General features: G+C 47.0%; 2 protein-coding genes across 5 annotated transcripts in view; one reads left to right on the forward strand and one right to left on the reverse strand.

Annotated features, from left to right (window-relative positions):
• Positions 1 to 6,449, reverse strand: part of NUP155 (nucleoporin 155) — a 41,304-nt gene extending 34,855 nt beyond the window's left edge. Inside the window, exons 1-4 of one of the 3 annotated variants that reach the window (XM_084833089.1) lie at positions 6,207 to 6,449; positions 2,552 to 2,689; positions 492 to 588; positions 236 to 306 (exon numbers count right to left, since the gene is read on the reverse strand). In XM_084833089.1, coding sequence (XP_084689215.1) covers positions 236 to 306; positions 492 to 588; positions 2,552 to 2,689; positions 6,207 to 6,345 — 445 coding nt within the window. In that variant the 5' untranslated portion in view covers positions 6,346 to 6,449. The remainder of the gene's footprint in view (positions 1 to 235; positions 307 to 491; positions 589 to 2,551; positions 2,690 to 6,206) is intronic. The other 2 variants (XM_084833090.1, XM_084833091.1) reach the window with 2 other exon arrangements.
• Positions 6,450 to 7,744: 1,295 nt separating this feature from the next.
• WDR70 (WD repeat domain 70) overlaps positions 7,745 to 14,607 on the forward strand; it is a 183,854-nt gene continuing 176,991 nt past the window's right edge. For both annotated transcript variants that reach the window (XM_084833092.1, XM_084833093.1), the window contains exons 1-3: positions 7,745 to 7,816; positions 7,910 to 7,972; positions 14,140 to 14,223. In XM_084833092.1, coding sequence (XP_084689218.1) covers positions 7,792 to 7,816; positions 7,910 to 7,972; positions 14,140 to 14,223 — 172 coding nt within the window. In that variant the 5' untranslated portion in view covers positions 7,745 to 7,791. The remainder of the gene's footprint in view (positions 7,817 to 7,909; positions 7,973 to 14,139; positions 14,224 to 14,607) is intronic.

A 14,607-nucleotide genomic window follows, 5' to 3' on the forward strand; every position in this document is an offset into this window, starting at 1 on the left:
AACCCCAAGAGCCATTACATATCACTTTAAGCCCTGTAACCAGTACATATCCTACCCCGGACTAATTTCAGTAATGCATATAGCATTGATTTACACTACATGAAGATATCCAGAAAGCACAATTTGTATGAAAATGTTGTTTCTAACATAGAACAGAGATCAATGGCAGCTGGTTCTCAGAAGGATTAAGACAAAGTGATTTTCTCCAAGTGGATTTTGTTACACAGCCTGTTACCTGCTTTTGGTTTCACCAGGCCCACAGAGAGGATGGTTTCACTGAGACCATCAAAATAAGCCAGGTCCCCTCTGTAATGAACAACAGAAAAATCTTTATTAAACAGAAAAGATGTAGTACATAATCATTTCTCAAGGTATCTGGAATTTGTTAGCACAACGATCTGATTCTTACACAAACACTGTATTTTATAATCTATTTCAAATTTAATATCATGCAAAACAAATTCCTAGACATAAATTCTTTATCTACATACCCATCTTCATAGTTCCACATAAAAATGTCACTGTCAATGGTCAGCCATGCTCTACTAATCTCAGGAAAAACTCCCATCATACAATTGCATTGCATATCTGAAATATCCAGATTTAAGGAGTAAATGCATGAAGGTGAGGAGATACAAGTCTGAAATTGTCTGTGCGTGGCAGTGGGCGGGGAAAGAGTTGTAAAAGTCCAGCCTTGAAAGATCATTGAGGTTGCAAGCCTTGGGAATTAGTTGAATTGAATTCAATGACCTGGTTCACACATAACTCTAACCCATGGTTTAAATAACCCATGGTTTGTTGCCTTACCTAGGGTTTGTCTGGCAGATGATCAAACAAACCTTGGTTTGTTTTCTCAGTTCCTGGGTTGTTCATTTCCATCCTACTTCACCTGCTCCCTCCCTGAATCCCAACTGCCTTTGTAGCAGTGCAGTACTGGCATGAAAAGCGGCTTTTTTTTTGCCCGCTGCCTCTGTAGCCTGACGAAACCACCCACGATTCTGGATTCTTGTGTAACAACCAATAGTTCACAACCCAACAACAAACCATGGGTTCTCTTCGTGGGTTGTTAATAGTTAGCAACCCATAATTACCCCATACCTCCAGTTTCACAGGTAACGACAACTCACGATTCAACAAACCATGGTTAAAGTATGGTTTGTTGTTACATACAAACCAGGTCAATGGGACTTACTTCTGAATAGACATGCATAGGATTACACTGTCAGGGTGGTTGCAGAAGTTCAAAGCTCAGTATTTACAAGCGTAAAACTGAAAATACATGTAGCAATTGATTACAGGAATGCTCAATTGACACATTCCTGAATCTTGATAATCATGAACTTCAAAGAAAATGTGGAAGAGATTGGGAGCCAGGCATAAGATTGTATGCTTCCTCCATCCAGTCCCTCTCCTCTCAATTGCAAATTCTACCCACTAGTCTTAACCAAGACTAACCATACAAACCTATGCATGTTTACCAAGAAGCACGTCCCATTATGTCCAATGGGGTGTACTCCCAGGTAACTGTGCAAAGGATTGCAGCCAGCATCAGTCTAATCAAGGTTTGTGACCAGTATTTGCTAGCCTGCTTCTGAAGCAGATGTAAGCCTTAACCAAGACAAGGGGAATTCTTGTGACAGAGGAGAGGCAAGGATGGAAGGAGGAAAATGCAATTCAGGTGTTACACCTGCAGCAGCCTGCACACTCTAACCTCTGAAGAGTGGTATATTTATCTTGTTGCAACTACAGATTGGGAAGCCGATGCACATGTTGTGTACTCATGCCTATATAATGTACACAGTTGCTTTCACGTAGAGATTACCTGTACAGGAAAAATATCATGTGTGAAGCAGCCTTGAGTAGCATCAGTGATTTATTCCAAATAGCAAAATTCGGTTTCAAGAGCAGAATGTCATATTGATGATTATGCAAGTATCTACTCATAATTATTTATATGCACCAAAACCAGTTGCCAAAGTTTTATTTCACTTCTCTCACTTCTGTCATCATCTTTGAAGGGCACAGCAGGCCATAAGTGAAAATCTGGCAATGGATGGAGGGTGAGGGGCTTTGCCCGTAAGGCTATACCCTTAAGGCAGAGGCCTGCTTCTCACCATGCCACACTGATTGGACTTCTGCCATCACAGCCACTACTGAGTGAGGAAAAGATGGGCACTGGAGATGAGGCTATGAGGCATTATGCTTATTTTAGTACAGAGACAAAAGACCACCCAGACCATTTCCAATGCTCTTTTCATGGTTCAGAGAAAGGATGCTGCAGCAGGGGCTAGGCATTAGCAACTACTTGAGACAGAACTGGATGCAACAGCAGAGTACAGCAAAGGTGGGCAACTTGTTTTTCCTTTCTCCACTAAGAAAAAGTAAAAACAAATCAGGGTCGATAGAGAGGAAAAAAACAATCCTAAGGGATGGGGAGAATGCTGGAATGAATAGGCATGAACCAGCAGCCTGGAGCTGACCTTTCAGCTCCATCCTTCCAGCCTTGTGAAATTTCACGGGCCTTTCATTAATATTATCATAATGAGGATACGTCCAAATTGTTCAACCAGTTCAGGGGGTAAAGGAACTCTTCGAATTGAGCTTATTTCTGGAAGACTGGGAATCAAAAGAAGACCAGGTCCCTGTAATGGATAATCCATATCCGACATTCCAGAAACTGAGGGACTACCTGTAATTGTGAAAAAAGTGAAATAAATAAAACTAGTAAAAACAAAACAAGCAAAAATGCTTGGGTATTTTTACTTCAGTTAAATCTTTAATCCAAATAGATTAACTGTCTCTCAGTATATAATACACAACTGCTTCTCTCTACAAACCTAGAAACCAACAAATGTATGCACATCTTTAGATTTAAATCAAGTAAACTGACCTTGCAAGATATACCATCAATATCTTCCAGAAATTGTTAGTATACATTCTTAACATGACAGGCTCGTTGATTTCTGCACCACCTTATGAGTCCATCCTTCCAAAAAGGATCAGAACCACCATAATACCATGCCTCCAAGTCCTACCCCAGAGAGATGACCCAGAAAGGGCAATGAATTGAAAGCTACTGGGAGGTCCAGGAGAACTGGGCTGTACTCCCAGTGTCTATTCCCTAGCACAGATCATCCACCAAGGCAATCAAGGTGGTTTCCATTCCAAACCAGCTCAAAAGCCAGACTAGAATGGATCCAAATAATCAGTGTCATCCAAAACTGCCTGGAGTTGAGAAGATACCACCCACTCCAATACCTTGCTCAAAACAGACAACATTGATACTGCATAAAAGAGACTAGTTCATACACAACAGTAACCCATGGTACCATTTTCAGCCATGTGCCTTATGATGTAATTAATGGTCTCCATTACCCCTTTTTGGAGGGATCAGAAAGCCCCAACAAAGCCAATCAGATTGGACAGTTTGGAATTGTGTACACTATTCCCCAGCATGTACTTCTTGTTTCATCCATGTACCTTATGACATAATAATCACCCCCAGAAAAGGGTTTTGGCGGACTGCCACCCCTAAATGCCCCAGCAGCTGCTAATAAGATTAGCAGTTTTGGAGATGCCACAACTTTTGTAAGATCTCTAGGTAGGCAAATCGTTTGTAGCTTATGACATAAGCGTAACCACGAGTTCTTGGACTGCCTAGAATGCACTGCCTCTGGCTTGATTAACATTACATCCAAACCTGGAACTTTGACTTGTCTCTTCCTCAAAAGCCAGAGTTGCAACTCAGAGTTCATTTCATTTATTATATTTCCATACCACTCCAAAGCCGGAGCTCTCTGGGCGTTCAAAGATTTTAAAAAGTAATTCTCGAATTACAACTCTAGCTTGTTGGTTTGGACATAATGCTAATGTTGCATGTGAACTAGGCCCAGTTGTTCAAATCAGTACGGTCCAAACTAGGTTTCTTCAACAAAAGCCAAAACATTGCCTCTTTCATGGCAGTAAGGGCCACCCTTATTAAAGAGGCATTCACACAGCCTAGTTTTTAACAATTTATCTGTTTGCCATTGGTGACTAGGAATTTCACCCAGGTGGGCTGCCAGAAGAGGGATGGAGCACTGGCCCCTCTTCCCTGTCCAGTGAAGAAACCAAGCAGACTGCTGGGGGAGGAACGGAGTGCTTGGCCCCTCCAATAGCCCATTGCACTGCTATGCTGGGCAGGGAGGAAAGGAAGCCCCTCTTCCCCACCCAGTGCAGAAATGAGGCAGGCTGTCAGAAGAGGCATGGAGTACTTCATCCCTCCTCCAGCAGCCCACTGTCTTTCCATACAAGATGTGCAGGAGGCTGCATATCAAGTATGTGAAAGATGGCAGGTTGGGAGTAGAAGGACAGAGTGATCCATGTTTCTATGCTGGATGTGCAAGTGAGCCCCTGCCAACGGAAGTGAGGCAGCTGGCTACCAGGAAGACAGGCTTTTCTGCTGTGGCACCCTGGCTGTGGAATTAATTCCCTAGAGAGGTTCGCCTGGTGCCTACGTTGTACTCCTTCTGGAGCCAGGTGAAGACCTTTTTATTCTCCCAGTATTTTAGCATTTTAGGGCACAATCCTATGGGGATAGTTGGCTGCCTCCGAACTCGGAGGCGACTGACTATCCAATGCAAGGCGGGCGAGTGTGGAGGTGATCTTCTCCTCCATGCTCCAGCCACCCTGCATTTGCTCTAGCCGGGGTGGCTCAGAGGGGGCGCGCGAACAACGCATAGGAAGCATTGTACTGACGCTTCCACCATCCCCTCCCTGCCCCCAGGAACTCCGCCTTTCCCCCCACTCTGCGCTGCTCTTATGAACACGGAGCTGGGTATGAACTGTGCTGCCTACGAGGCAGCAGGGGTGGGGAGGTGGTTTTCTGGGAACTGACCTTGGAGTGCTGGCTCCGAGGTCAGTTCCTGGAAAACGAAAAATCCTATGGCTGTCTAGCCGCTGTCTAGCGGCCATAGGATTGTGCCCTTAGCTTCCTAGTCTTTTAGGTCTGGTGTTTTAAATCTGTAATTTAAATCTCTGCAATGGTGCTAGGTTTTATTTTTAATATGCTGTTATATTCTAGTTTTAAGCTTCCATATTTTATATTGTTTTATATTGCACTTCATGGTTTTAATTTTTGTGAACTGCCCAGAGAGCTTAAGCTATTAGGTGGTATAGAAATGAAAAAAATGAATGGCAGGCTGGCAAAGCACAGCGCTCTGTGCCTCATCTGCTAGCCTGCTTTGTTTCTAACCTGCAAAACTGTTTTACTAGCCTGCCTTTTATTTATGAGAGGGGCTGGCAAAGGAGGGATGGGGTACTATATCCATCTGCTCTTATGAGTGAAAACAAATGCACCTTCGGGCGCAATCCTAATGTTTAGACAGAAGAAAGTCCCACAACTCCCAGCCAGCCATGCTGGCTGGAGAATGCTGGGAGTTGTAGGACTTTCTTCTGTCTAGGATTGCGCCCTTAGTAACTTTCGGGTGGCTAATTTACAGGCCTACATTAACAAGGATTTGCTGAAAACTTTTTTTCCCCAGGTAAGCACTCTGACTGAAGAGTAAATTCCACCCACTGTCTTAGTGACGTACTTGCTTTTACTGTCGAGTTTTCCATTTTGCATTTTAATTCATTGCACACTGCTCTGCTACCTGTCAATGTGGATCGATGGATACATTTTATAAAAATAAATGAACCTTTGAGGTTCGAAGTGAGAGCTCAGCCCTGGCAGATCTCAAAAGCCAGGAGGAGCAAAGATCCAAGAAGTAGGTTTACTTCCGATAGGGCTGTTACCGAGCAATACGACAATGGGACCAATGACCTAGGGAGGTGGTGGGCTCTCCCACACTGGGGGCATTAAGATGAAGCTGGACAGCCATCTGTCAGGGATGCTCTGACTTGGATTCCTGCACTGAGCAGGGGGTTGGACTCGATGGCCTTGTAGGCGCCTTCCAACAGTACTATTCTATGATTGCCAGTCCTTGCTGGTTCTTGCTAACCACTGGACAGCACTGCCATGGCATGGAATATAAGCAGCCCACGTGACACACCGTGATCAATCTTACGGGGCCGGTGAGCGGGGGGAATATTAGTGCGGAATGTGGACATTACACCCGAGCGCAGGGGCGGGGCGTGACGGGGTCGGTAGAGAGATCGACCCACTGCGAAGGAAGGCGAGGGCGCCCCCTCAACTGGGCTTTCCCGCCCCCTCAGGCTCGGCTCACCGGGCGCCGGCACGGACAGCAACTCGGAGAGGTCCGGGTAGCAGCGGTCATCTTGGATCTGCCGGTCGATGATGCGCCCCGCGTTCTCCAGCGCCTCCTGCAGGCCCGGGACGGCCGCCGGGCTGAGGGCAACCGGCATGGCGGCGGCGGCGGCGATCTAAACGGAGCTTTCCTCAGGAGAGCTGAAGCGAGACGAGAAGGACCCTCCCTCGCGCGCGCCAAATCCCGTCAGCCACCGCGCGCGCCGACGCAGTGGCTGACCATAGAAAGGCAAAGGCTAGAGGAACCGTAACACCTGCACTTCCGGCGTAATCGCCGAACCTCGGCGGCGATAGGAACGTAATGAGAGAGCCGGGCGTGCTGGATCAGGCCGAAAGGTCCGTCTAGTCGCGGCGTAGGCAACCTGCTGCCTTCTCTGGATGTTTTGGGCTACAACGCCCATAATCCCTGGCCACTTGCCACACTGGCTGATGGGAGTTGTAGTCCAAAACATCTTAAGGGCCCTCAGGTTGCCTACCCCCTGATCCAGGAGCCCATCATCTTGTTTTCCATAGTGGCCATCTCGCGAGCAGGGTCTAAATTAACGGGGGGGGGGGGAGGCAACTTGTGGCTGGACTACAACTCCCATCAGCCCAATGATGAGGGATGATGGGAACTGCAGTCCAACTACATTTGAGGGGCCGCAAACTGCCCATTCCTGGTCTGAAGGCAATTGCCTTCCTCCGTCGTGGGGCCTCAGCGAGTGCTTTCCAGACCCTGTGTCTGAACATGGAGGCTCTAAAGAGGCCTTGTAACCAATGGTCTTTCCTGAAGTAAGAGTGCAATCCTATGCAAGTTTAGACAGAAAAAGGTCCTACAGCTCCCAGCACTCCCCAGCCAGCATAATGCTGGGAGACGTAGTCTGGCTGGGGGATGCTGGGAGTTGTAAGACTTCTTTTTCTGCCAAACATGCATAGGCTTGTGCCCTTAATGTGTCTCACATTAAAGGCGCAATCCTATGTATGTTTAGACAGAAAAAGGTCCTACAACTCCTAGCCAGCATGGGGAATTAATCAAAGCATCCAAGCAAGCTGTTGGTGCATGTGCGTGTGCATGGGAGTGGTGGAGAGGAACTGGTCTGTAGCTTAAAATATATATTTTTTAAAGCCTAAGCGAGCTCCAGAGGTTTAGCAAAGTTTCTTATCTCCTATTACACTTAGAAAAAAGTCTTACAACTCCCAGCACGCTGGCTGGAGAATACTGGGAGCCGTAGGGCTTTTTTTCTGTGTAAACATGCATCGGATTGCGCCCTAGCAGTGCAATCCTATACCCACTGACATGCGAGTAAGACCTATTGGACCCGATGCGAGCAGACATGTATAAGGCAGCGTTGTTCACGGCACAGGAATGAAACCCGTACGGGTCTGGGGACGAATCCAGTGGGTCCCCACGCGCGGTCCGCACTTCCTCCGGCCACGAGGGGCCTCACAGTGGCGGACGAGGCGGGGAAGCGGCTCCCTCTCGCCCAGCAGCCGCTTCCTCGGCGACTTCCTCCTGCCAGAGGCAGCTGCTGCGGTTCCTGGAGCAGGCCGGGTGCGCTCTCGGCATGGAGCAGCCGGGCATGGAGAGCGGTGAGTGGCAGGCAGGCGGCTGGGAAGGGGCGCCGGGGAAGGGCCGCTTGCTCGCAGGAGATCCCCCCCTGAACCTTCTCGTTCTCCTTGCAGATGCCGAAGCGGTGGCCGGACCCGACCCGGAGCTGGCCGCCACCATGGGCTTCTCAGGCTTCGGTGAGTTGCGGGGAGACGCGGAGGGGTCGCGGCTTGGGCTGGGAGAGGAAGGAGAGAGGGCGGGCGAGCCCAAGGGGCCGCTGCCGGGCAGCAGGCGTTGCGTGGGCATCCGTGCAGCTAAGGGCGCAGTCCTATGATGTTTAAACAGGGGGAAAAACCCTGCACCTCCCAGCATTTCTCAGCCAGCCGTGCCGGCTGCGGGATGCTGGGAGCTGCGGGGCTCTTTTTTTCATGCCGCCTGGGGGATGCTGGGAGCTGTGGGGCTCTTTTTCATGCCGGCTGGGGGATGCTGGGAGTTGTGGGGCTCTTTTTTTCATGCCGGCTGGGGGATGCTGGGAGTTGTAGGACTCTTTTTTCATGCTGGCTGGGGGAAGCTGGGAGTTGTGGGGCTCTTTTTTTCCATGCTGGCTAGGGGATGCTGGGAGTTGTGGGGCTCTTTTTTTCCATGCTGGCTAGGGGATGCTGGGAGTTGTGGGACTTTTTTTTCTGTCTAACATGTATAGCATTGCACCCTAAGTAATTTTCAACCCTGAATGTACTGGTCTTATGGGAGCCCCCTTTAGATGGCCCTGTGCATTACTTCAGCTGCGAAACACACAGCTAATGTTTCTCTTCCCCCTTCCTGACATCATGCTTTAAAATTGCTTCTGAATTCCTGATATATTAGAACAATGATGACAACAATACTCTGAGCATGTACAGTTTCTAACTTTAAACGTGCTTAAATCCTAGCACCATCAGGACTACAGGAATAAAAGTGCATTTACGTTTGCTGTCCTGATGCTCTCATTATCTGCCACTCTCTGGGTAGCCCCCTGGGCTGTGGAGGCCCTGGACTGTGTCCCAAGGTATACCCCCAGCGGCACCACTGGTGCCCATGTGATTCTGAAGTTGCAGTTCTCTGCGCATGTACTGGGAGCGTGATGCCAGTTTCGATATGTTTGGGTAGGCCTTGATAGCCAGTCAAACCTTGCAAATGTCACCTTGCATCCCATGGGTTGTATCCAGTGTTAGCCTAACTTAAGTCCCATTCAATTCAGTGGGTCTACACCCATCACCAGCACCACCCCAACTCAGAGAAGGGTCAGGGTTCTTTGTCTGACGTGGCACTGGGCTTCAGCGACACCCGCAAGCAGCAAGACGATTTGCTGCCAGAGTGCCTCTGACACTCAGCATAATGTCAGGGATTGAATCCTAGCCCTTCTTCAAAGATGCAGGTTCTGGAGAAAGATGGGGGTGTAGTTGTGGTGATGTGCTAATCTCACATTAGGCAGCCGCAGCAGAGAGCCCTCAGAGGACCTTAGGTGGCAGACTGGGACGTAGGGGAGAAGGCGCTCCCTAAGGTACCTTGGACCTAAACCATGTAAGGCTTTAATGGTAAGAACCAGCACTTTATATTTTGTTCAGAAACAAATTGGCAGCCAGTGTAAAGATTTTAAAACTGGTGTAATATAGTCTCCACGGGATGTCCCAGAGACCAACCTGGCTGCCATATTTTGCACCAGTTGGAGTTTCTGAACTAAATATACAGGCAGCCCCAAGTATAGCGCATTACAGAAATCAGTCCTAGAGGTTACCAGCGCGTGCACCACCATTACCAGGTCCACTTATTCCAGGAACGGGCGTAGCTGGAGCATCAGCTGAAGTTGTTAACAGGCACTTCTCACCGTTGCCTCCACCTGGGGTGCCAGGAGCAGGGTGGGTCAAGAAGCACCCCCAAGCTACAAACTTGCTCCTTCAGTTGGAGTGCAGCCCCATCCAGAACTGTTTGACATACCTCAATACCTGAATTAGGACCCTTCATGATGAGCACCTCTGTCTTGCCTGGATTCAACTTCAGCTTGTTCTCCCTCATCCAGCCCATTACCGACTTCAGGCAGTCATTCAGAGGAGCCATACCTTTCTTGGATAAAGATGTTAAGGAGAAATAGATTTGGGTTTCATCAGCATACTGATAACACTCAGCCCCAAACCTCCTGATGATCTCTCCCCGCAGTTTCATATAAAGGGTACATGAAGGGTATAGCTAAACTGAAGGGTATACCCCCCCCCACCACACAGCTTTTGCTGATTTGTTTGCTAAATTAAAAAATATGGTTGCCCAGTGCTGACTTGGCAAATGCAGTTATAGCGTCATGTTGATACTACAAAGTTCTGTACTGGGGGAGGATAAACTTGCCTCCTTGTCTTTACTTCTCCAAACAGTCCCATGCTGTTCTTTGTGTGTGTGCAGTTGCACCCACAAAAAGCAACTGATTTACTCATGGGTAAGTACTATTCCTGCTTCTCAGATAGTTGATGAGCATCCAGCAAAGTCCTCCAGCATCCTGGGAAAAGCTCCAGCCTGCTGCTTCAGAAGGGCTGTGATATAGCAGCTGGCTGAGAATGGCTCTATTTCAAGCAGCAAGATGGAGTCGTTCTTGTCATTGGGTCTACTGATGAGTATGCATCTGGGGGATTGTGAAGGTTTGAGGTCTACACAGGCAAGGAAAAAGGTCAGTTCTAGAGGCCTGGGGGTTTTTTATTGGGAGGGGATATCCCTGAGAACAGATACTGAAGCTGAAGCTCAAATATTTGGGCCACCTAATGCGAAGAGAAAAGTCACTGGAAAAGACCCTGATGCTGGGAAAGATTGAAGGCAAAAGGAGGACGGCAGAGGATGAGATGGCTAGATAGCATCACTGATGCAATGAATATGAACTTGAGCACACTCCGGGAGAGAGCGGAGGACAGGAAGGCCTGGCGTGCTATGGTCCATGGGGTCACGAAGAGTCAGACACGACTTAACGACTGAACAACAACAATCCCTGAGAGGAATATTTTCATTTCCCCAGTTAAGTTTCAGCTTAATTTCCCCAGTAAGTTTTATTTCTTCAGGTTTGAAATGGTAGTTTTGGTTTTGAGGGAGAAGGGTATATAAAGAGAGTGAGAGAGCAGTAGAGAGAGTTGGGGAGAGCAGAGCCTGAAGGAGCAGGAAGAAGCAATATGGAGAAGTCTAAGTACAGCTAGGATAAAGGAGCTTGTGTTTTTCAACTTTTGTTTTCTCTTAAGGCCTTTTTATCACTCAGCTCTATTGTGTAATACCTTTAGTTGTGATTTGCTTACTTTACTTTACTAGGAAACTGTTGTGGTTAAACCCCTTTGTCTAGAGTGTCAGTCCACACCTATAGCCTAAACCCCACGTTCTTCGGAAGGGGAAGTTTAAAAGAAGGAAGGTGGGACTCTTAAGGAAGCAAGAGATCTTTAAGGAGTTGTTCAGGTGGCCCAGGTCATAAGGGGAGCCCTGACAGGGATCTAAGGGCAGAATTCAATGGGGTGCTTCTGCCCCCACCAATTCTCTTGTGTCCTGCCAATTTCATTTCACATGGGGCCCCCAACACCTGTGCAACAGTGATTAAGCACTTCTGGGGCAATCCAAAATGAGCAGAAACATTTCTGGAAGGAAAGCTTGTGCAATGGAATCAGTGGGACCCACCGCTTGCGGAAGGGAATTGGCAGGGGCAGAAAGGAATTGGCGGGGGCAGAAGTGCCCCGTTGGATTCTGCTCTAAGAGAAGAGGAACTTCTGATCCTGCTGTTCAGACTCGATGGCCTTGTAGACCCCTTCCAACCCTACTACTATTCTATGACTCAGCCTGGCCTTCTGTTTGGTCTTTCCCTCACCTTTGTTTCACCTACGTGTTCTGTCTTCATACTTGCTTCTGTACTCCATGGCTGTTTTGTGCAAAGCAATGAAGCTTTCACAGGGCACGCAACATTATTTTTGCAGGGAGAACTGTGAAATGGCAGTTTTATATCCATGGTCTGCAGCCACAATAAATAAGTGATAACTGTATCTACTCCATGTGTCCATTTTTCACTTCTATTTACCTGCCTTATGCTGGAGACAATGCTGGAAGCTGTTCAGAATAGAGTTGTGGCGGGGGGTGAGTTGCCTTAAAGGACATTTCCAAGTATAAGGAGACTCAACAAATACCTGGTTTTAACTGTTTCGAGAGCTTGTGGTTTCAGGGTGGATTGATTTCAATTAGTACCAAACAAGGTCAATTTAAATCATTGATTTAAATCAAGTTTCCCATTGAAACTTTTTCATATATTTCCTGAACAATGGTGCATATCTGACCACTAAGCCGTGTTAATTTACAACTAACTAGAATATTTTTCTAGTTTCATTCTTACAAGAAGGCTTTACATCTCTTTCTCTCACTGTACATATTTTGCATGCTTTCCTTTTTACCTATAGAGGGAATGTCTATAAAATATTCCTATATAGGCTCTTTCTTATGACCAGCACACATGACAGTTTGAGGCAAACAGCACAGCCTTATAACTGTCTTCTCAGAAATAAGTTCAGTTGAGTTTAATGGGATTTATTCCCAAGTAAGTGGGTATAGGATTGCACCCTTGGTAAGAGAATACAGGAAGATGCACGCTGGACAGTTGTCTTTTTTTCTGAGTGTTGCTCCTTTCTACTTCTCCCTGTCTTCACCCAGCATTGCTCTCATAAAAAATAAAGTAGCAACCAAAAGCAAAATGCTCAGGTTTGATAGTTACTTGGCTGAAAAAATCTAATTTTGGATTTATTTTAAGCATCTATTTTTATCCACCCTGCTATATTGTCTTTGTCTTAGCTAACTCCTCTGCCTTGCTTGGCCCAACTCCACCAACACATAAGCATAAAGAGCCTTCTTCAAGCAGATCCCGTCATTCTCCCCCCCCCCCCCCGTTTCCACTAGGCATGCTGGAGTTTGACAGCTCCTTTGACAGCTGTCAAACTCTGCTGCAGTTAATAGAAAATCAGCAAAAAAGGGGTGGAATGTACTTTTATATGAACACGATCTCCTGCCAACTTAGGGTGGGGTGGACCAGAAGCAACCCCCCCCCCTCCGGGTCAGGGCAAGACTTTAAATCCGGGTGGGGGAACTTGGCTAACTCAGTAATCTTGAGCACTTTATCCACCTGTCAAATCACTCAGTTAGCCAGGTGACCCCAGGGATTTAAAATGTCATCCCAATTCTTGGGGATCCCCTCCCTCTGGTGCACCCCTCCCTGAGTCTGCAGCACCCCATTTGTGTATAAAAGTGCACGCCACCTCATTTTTCTACCCCAAAGGGAGTAACTGCTCCTGGTTTGACAGCTGTCAAAACAGAAGTGGTTACACGATCTGTTAAAAAAAAAAATGGGGTGGCATCTTGAGCACCCTTAAAACAGTTGCTGGGGTCTCGGGCTAGTGGGGATTCCTAGCAGGTGACCCCCAAGGTTCAGGGCAATGCATTGAACCCAGGGTATGCCTTTGCTAGGGAGGTGATCTACTCCCCATTTCCCAACCTGTCAGCTGTGCAAAACTGTGAAAACATCATAGCTACAGTTTAGCCTTGACTGTTACCTTGTATGTATGACATACAAGGGAGCAGCCAAGTCAAGCCCCTATATTTTGGATGCCTGCAGTTGCGCAAGTGTGCAACTGTGAATAACTGAATAAAAAAATAATAAAGGGGCTATTTGCGCACATAAAATGGGGCTGGGAAAATGCGGGGGGAAATCCTGGCCTCATTTTTGCGCATTTAAGAAAAAGAAAACAATACAAACAAGGATCTGATCATGATCAAAGCGGGGACAGAGGCTTGGTGGCAGGCAAGATTGGTTCTGCTGCTAAGCCCCCTGGGATGCCGAACGGAGCCAGCTGGAGGACTGATGGGGTGGGGTGGGGGGAAAACTAACGCACTGTGGGTGGTGCGCCCAGTCATCTGTCGGGTGCACAAACCACGCACTGTGGGTTGTTTGCAACCCACAATGGGTTGGCGTGTCATATGAATGTGCCCATTGTGATACTAGCAAGAATAAGCTTATTGGAAGCATTACCTCCATGACCAAATTGTAGACATTTTGGAGGTACCTCTGGCCACTGTGGGAAACAGGGTACTGGGTTAGATGATCCTTTGGTCTCACCCAGCTTACTATCTTGGGAGTAAGTCCCATTGAACTCAGGGCCTATACATGTCTATAGGATTGCACTGTAAGAAGCCATTATTGCAGATGCTTAACAAGGCATCCAGTTCTCACTGACTTTCATCCTCCTGTTTGTATTTTGGTAAGTCTCTCGGGGTCTTTTCTTTTCATGTAGTCTGGCCTCTCGGTTAATCAGTCTCTCTCTTTCTCATCACCTAGGAAAGAAAGCACGAACATTTGACTTCAATGCAATGTTTGAACAAACTCGAAGAACTGCTGTGGAAAGAAGTAGGAAGATTCTGGGTGAGAGAGCCTATTTCATATCAAGGTTATATTTATTAATTAAAATATTTCTAACCCACCTTATATCAATTTATCTCTGGGTAAGGTACAACAACAACAATAACAATTTCAACATAAAACTAATCCATTGAAATCATCCACAGTTCAAGCAAGCAAGCAAGCAAACCGACAACTGAGCTACGGTCAGTAAAACCCCAAGCCATAAGCCAAGTCTTAAACTTGGCACCAAAATGAGGCCAGTGCCAGCTTGTTTAAAAAGAACATAAAATCATCAGTGTTAGTATTGAATTATGTTTTTATAACAACATACAGTCTTTCTCCTATGTTTCTCACCTCCCCCATTCCAAGGCATTGGGCAACAATGTTACTTATTTATTTGATTCA

This window comes from Heloderma suspectum, chromosome 2 (genome assembly GCF_057233095.1).
Source record: "Heloderma suspectum isolate Gila_16-S chromosome 2, 16-S_ref, whole genome shotgun sequence".
NCBI lineage: Eukaryota > Metazoa > Chordata > Lepidosauria > Squamata > Helodermatidae > Heloderma > Heloderma suspectum.